This window comes from Benincasa hispida, chromosome 3 (assembly GCF_009727055.1).
Source record: "Benincasa hispida cultivar B227 chromosome 3, ASM972705v1, whole genome shotgun sequence".
NCBI lineage: Eukaryota > Viridiplantae > Streptophyta > Magnoliopsida > Cucurbitales > Cucurbitaceae > Benincasa > Benincasa hispida.
This window is the reverse complement of record NC_052351.1, coordinates 39,047,818-39,052,778: the sequence shown is the minus strand read 5'-3', so window position 1 is coordinate 39,052,778 and position 4,961 is coordinate 39,047,818. Positions and strand designations below refer to the sequence as shown.

The 4,961-nt window shown below is 33.1% G+C and overlaps 1 protein-coding gene across 6 annotated transcripts; it reads left to right on the top strand.

The window, feature by feature from the left end:
• Positions 1–2,783: 2,783 nt before the first annotated feature.
• On the top strand, positions 2,784–4,311 carry LOC120074089. Of its 6 annotated transcripts, none has more exons than XR_005480884.1 (5): positions 2,786–3,003; positions 3,239–3,481; positions 3,574–3,697; positions 3,798–3,848; positions 3,936–4,311. XR_005480884.1 is itself a non-coding variant. In XM_039027082.1 (3 exons), the coding sequence occupies exons 1-3, from the start codon at positions 3,300–3,302 to the stop codon at positions 4,041–4,043; spliced, it is 360 nt and encodes a 119-aa protein (XP_038883010.1). In that variant the 5' UTR covers positions 3,011–3,299; the 3' UTR covers positions 4,044–4,311. The 6 variants fall into 6 exon arrangements, 1 of the variants encoding a protein (XP_038883010.1); XR_005480885.1 differs by having other exon boundaries at positions 2,788–3,003; positions 3,574–3,637; XR_005480883.1 differs by having other exon boundaries at positions 2,784–3,003; positions 3,574–3,848.
• The last annotated feature ends 650 nt before the right edge of the window (positions 4,312–4,961 follow it).

The window sequence follows — 4,961 nt, the reverse complement described above, 5'->3', positions numbered from 1 at the left end:
CAAGAATTTCAGTGAGAAAGCTGTGGGAACGGACTTTCTATAGTGGACAAACACAATCCATCTTTCATAACTCTAAAAATAAAAATTAAAATAGAAAAATAAAGATAATTATTTATATAAAATATCAAAATTTTAATCTTTTTCTTATAAAGATGGATAGAAAGTCTATTAGTATCTATCAATAATAAAAACTAATAGAAGTCTATAACTAATAAATGTTGATAGATGTTTTTTTGTTATTTCTGTAAATAGTTTGACAATTTTTTTCTATTTGTGAAAATTTCAACTCATTTGTAATACTAAACCAACAAAAATACTTAGATTGATGATTTTGATCTACTTACATATACTAATAACAAATATATTTTTGTATAGATTAATGCATTGGAAGAAATCTAAATTCAATCTAATGTAATTGAATGCTTGGATCTACAACAATATGATCTTGAAATGTAAAATTTCAATTTGATCCAACTAATTATACTATAAATTTGAATAATGGTGAAACTAATATTCTCTTAAAGAAAACAAAATATGAAAAATATGAAAAACCTATAATGACTTGAAACCAAACCAACAGAAAAGGTAGATTCTAACCGCAAGAAAGCAAAAGATAAACAATAAACAAATAAACAAATAAAAAAAACCTAGCCATAAGAACATTCAAACTCCATCTCTACAAAACCGTTTGGATTTAGCTACAAAAGTTTTCTAATATGGAAACTATACCAACTAAGGATCAACAATGAACTAACTAAAATAAGTCAAAGTGAGTATAATTCAACTACTATATGATATTTTTACAACTAAAAGGTTTGTTGATTGAATTTCCTTACCTCAATTATATAGAAAAAGTACAACAAATTAAATAAAAATAAAATAAATAAAAATGGAGAGAATCTAATGTGGCTAGGTTTCTGCCCTTTTGTATTGGCTAGATTACACTGGACCAAAAGAAGATATGAATGTTGACAGTTTGTAATAACAAAAATCAATTTTGGTTGCCAAATTCAAAGTCCTTAACTCTGAGTGTAAAGCCAATGTGTCAAAGTCAAGAGCCTATGGGCTTCCTTTACTTGGCAACTGAAATTGAATTTATTGTGAAACTCACTAATCATATAATGACAACCACCCAAACTCCAAACACATTGGCTTCATCTCTTGACCTTTCAAGATCAGCCTCTGCCTGTGGTCCTTTCCCCTCCCCCCCTTGCAATTGAAACAACCAATAATCTGACTGATTCCTTGACCTATCAAACACATTACTAGACATTGCTTCCATCTTTCACCAAAACATAATGAATTCATGTCTCCCCCTTCTCTCTCACACTCTTCACTTCACTTCACTTCATCAAACCCAACCCACTAGAAAACATGCCTTTACTTTTATATCAATTTTATTATTAGAATCCTTTCTTACATCTAAGGTCATTGGAATTGACTTCTAATGTATGATGGGAAAAATTTCCTGAAATTTATTGTCTCATCATTGTATGTTTTTTTTTTTTTTGGTAGATTTTATATGTATGTATGGTGTCAAATTAATGAAGTTTTTGAAGCAGCGAGATTACCATATGTTGTATTTCAATTAATGACGATGATAACCATTGTTAATTTTGAGAAGGAAGAAAATGGACCCAAATCTCATATTATGTTGGCTACAAAGGTAACCTATTGAATAAAGACATGAGAGTACCATAGTCCAAAGCATGGGTTATAGAGTGGACATGTGGTTTGGCTTTAGGTGAGCAATAGTGACTTTCCATTAGACTTTTGTAGCTTCAAAAAATGTTTGGTGACCTTTGTATTTATTACACATTTGGTCCATATGCTAAAAGCTCCTACAAATCTAAATCACCTAGCTTTCTTTTCGTGGCCACCCTATGCTTGGATCTTTTCCAAGTTATTGCTCCATTTCCTTGATTTAGACCTCCAAAAGCTATATCTTTAACAATTAAAATCAATTTATAGCCAATGAAAAATATTAAAAATCTTTCATATGGACAATAATCAATCACCTTTAGGATATGTTATAGAGTAATTTTAGAAGGACCAAAACCTCTGTTTTAAGTTTTAACATGCTTAAAATTATTCCTCTAACAGTGCGTTTGATTGAAAAAGTGATTTTACGAAAGTGATTCCTAGTCAATTACTTAGGGGGTGATTTTTTTTTTCATAGGTGATTTTTGTTATTTAATTGTAAGTGGTTTTCTTTTAAAACGATTATTATTTTATATTAAAATTAAAATTCTCTCTTATTTCAGTTTATCTTATTCAAAAAAATTTAGAATAATTGTATTTTTCCTTTTAAAAGTTATGTCCATTTTTATCTTTATTTCTTTCTATTTTAACTCTCTCCCTCGTTTTCTCTAATTTTATTCTATTTTTTAAATTTTCATTTTTATCACTTTTTCTCTCTACAATGGTTTTTAACTGTCTCTAACTTTTCTCTCTTTTAACTTTTTTTCTCTCTAGTTTGTTGACCTATTTATCTAACCTATTTCTCTTAAAAAAAATTGTCCTTAATTTTATTTCTCTGTCTTCGAATTTTTTTGTATTTATTAAATTTATCTCTCTAAATTTCTTCTCCCTCTCTAACATTTTGGTATCTTACAAAAATTCTATAGCTTTTTGAAAATAGGAAGGTAATCTAGCTCACATTCATTAATGTTATTAAGAATGTTGTAACATTTTGTAGAACTACACAGATAAAGGCAAAGAACAATATACAAATGCAACAAAGAAATTGATTACCTAGATCGGTGAAATACAGCCTACATTTGGGGAGACTGTGTGGCCACGAAAGATAAATCCACTAATATATAAAGTAAAACAATTACAACGTTGTACTTATTTGTAAAGACAAAGCTATAACAATGACACATATAAAGCTTGGCTTCTTGAATTGACACTTGGGCTCCCTCCAAATATGAGGCTCTCTCTCAAAATACTTTAAGCTCCCCTTAAGTACAGGTACACTTGTGACATCCCAAATTTTTTGAGGTAATTTTTTTATTTAATCATTTATTGTTAATTGAGATGTATTTTGAATTTTAAGGCTCAATTGAATTATTTTGAAAGATCATTCAATTTAAATTGAACTTGATAAAAAATTTGGATTCAATTCTGTCAGTAGAAATTGAATTTAATTTGGAAGGTTGGGAGTTGGATTTATTTTTGGTGATTTAAGAAGGAAATAGAAAAAAAGGTTGTATTTATGAATATACACATTCATTAGGGCCTCTCGTTGGTGATCTGCTCAGTCCACCGTCCGCCACTCAACCCAATCGACACCAGCCATGGTCTCTGCCGTCGAGTTGTGCATAGTTTGTCGCGCCAATCACAAACGTCAACCAGCCACGCTCGCATCCAATCACGTCTGTGCTTACGCCGTTCGCATCGTCGATCCATCGTGCGTCTCCGGTCAACCGCGCCTCCTTGCCCAATCGACCGTGTCACCGTTGCTCGCCAGAATCTTGAGGTTTGGTTAAGTTTTGGGGAATTTTTTTCTTGGTATGTTCTTGAGCACCTATTATGTTGGGTCTAATTTCATTGTTCTCATGACATTTGAAGGGTGATTTGGAGTTTTTGGGAGCGAAAGCGCACTACCGAGCGGAATTATGCGTTTTTTGGCAAAGTATTGGCGAGTTCTTGAGCTTTCTATGAAGTTTTTGGATTGTGGTTGATTATCAATTAGGTTTCTGGACTAACCTTGTTTTACCCGTATGATGTTGATGTTGGATTTGGAGGGTTGGAATTGATTTTTGGTTTAAAACGCTTAACTTGGTTTATGTTAGGGTGGAGATTCAATTAGGGTTTAGAGGGAGACTTGAGTAGCCGCACTTTGGGTAAATTGATTGGAGTCATTGATTTATTTTAATTTGATGGTTGAAATTGGGCTACAAGCTTGAATTAGAATTTGATTTATGTTGTAGGTACTAATTTGCGTTTTTCATTGGGGATCGTTTCACTTGGTGTTATTTGGGCTTAATATTGAGGTAAATGATGCTATTATCGGGGTGCCCTCGTGCCAGGCGCCCTAGTTCAAAATTATCGAGTTATTAATAGATTTTAGAAGCATGATTTGAAATATGTGTTACTTTATTTGATGCATGAAAGTTATGAGGACTATGAGCATGTTGAAATTATATGTTGTGTTGTGGGATAACTTACGAGACTTATGTATGTGATAACTTGTAAAAATACAAGTTATTTATGCTGCCTTATCTAGATATTGCGGCCAAAAGAGAAGGAATATGCGTCGATTGTATGAAAATTAGCTCAGAAGTACAATAATTATGAATTAACATAATTACACCCACTAACATCATCAACATGGTAGAAGAGGATATTTTTACTCTGTTTCGTAGGAAACCAAGTCACCGCTTGCGATCAAGGCTCAACAAGAAATTGAACAACGCATCTCTGTTACATTGCACCCGTCAATCAACAATGAAGAGACAATTAACGCAATAACGGCACAATGCGACAATCGATCCCGAGTTGAATTTCAATCGCATGCGGTAATAAAAACAACACCGCATGCGAGGAACCGATCGAAAGATGCAAATGAACAATGCAAAGGCGGAGGATTGCGACACGTGTACAACTAACCGTTGTGCAGATTTGACGGTCTGATTGCATAACAGAAGGAATATTTATTCCTCCATCTTCGGAATTTCCATAACAAAAAGTGGGGTCCACAGCCAAGAGTCAAAGCTTTTCACCTATACCCCCATAAAATTCACAGAAGATATACTTGATACGGGTATAATTCGAGGGCTAAGTGCTGCTAAATTACTGAGAGAGAGGTTGAGCTGAATATTGAACGAAAGAAATCCAGGAAGAAAAGAGACAAGGCAGAGAGGTGAGTCTCAGTGCTATTCTATCAAATCCTCGCCACGAAGCTCTATACTCAGATCTCTGCTACTGGTTGAGCAAGCCTGAGAGGGAAGCTCATC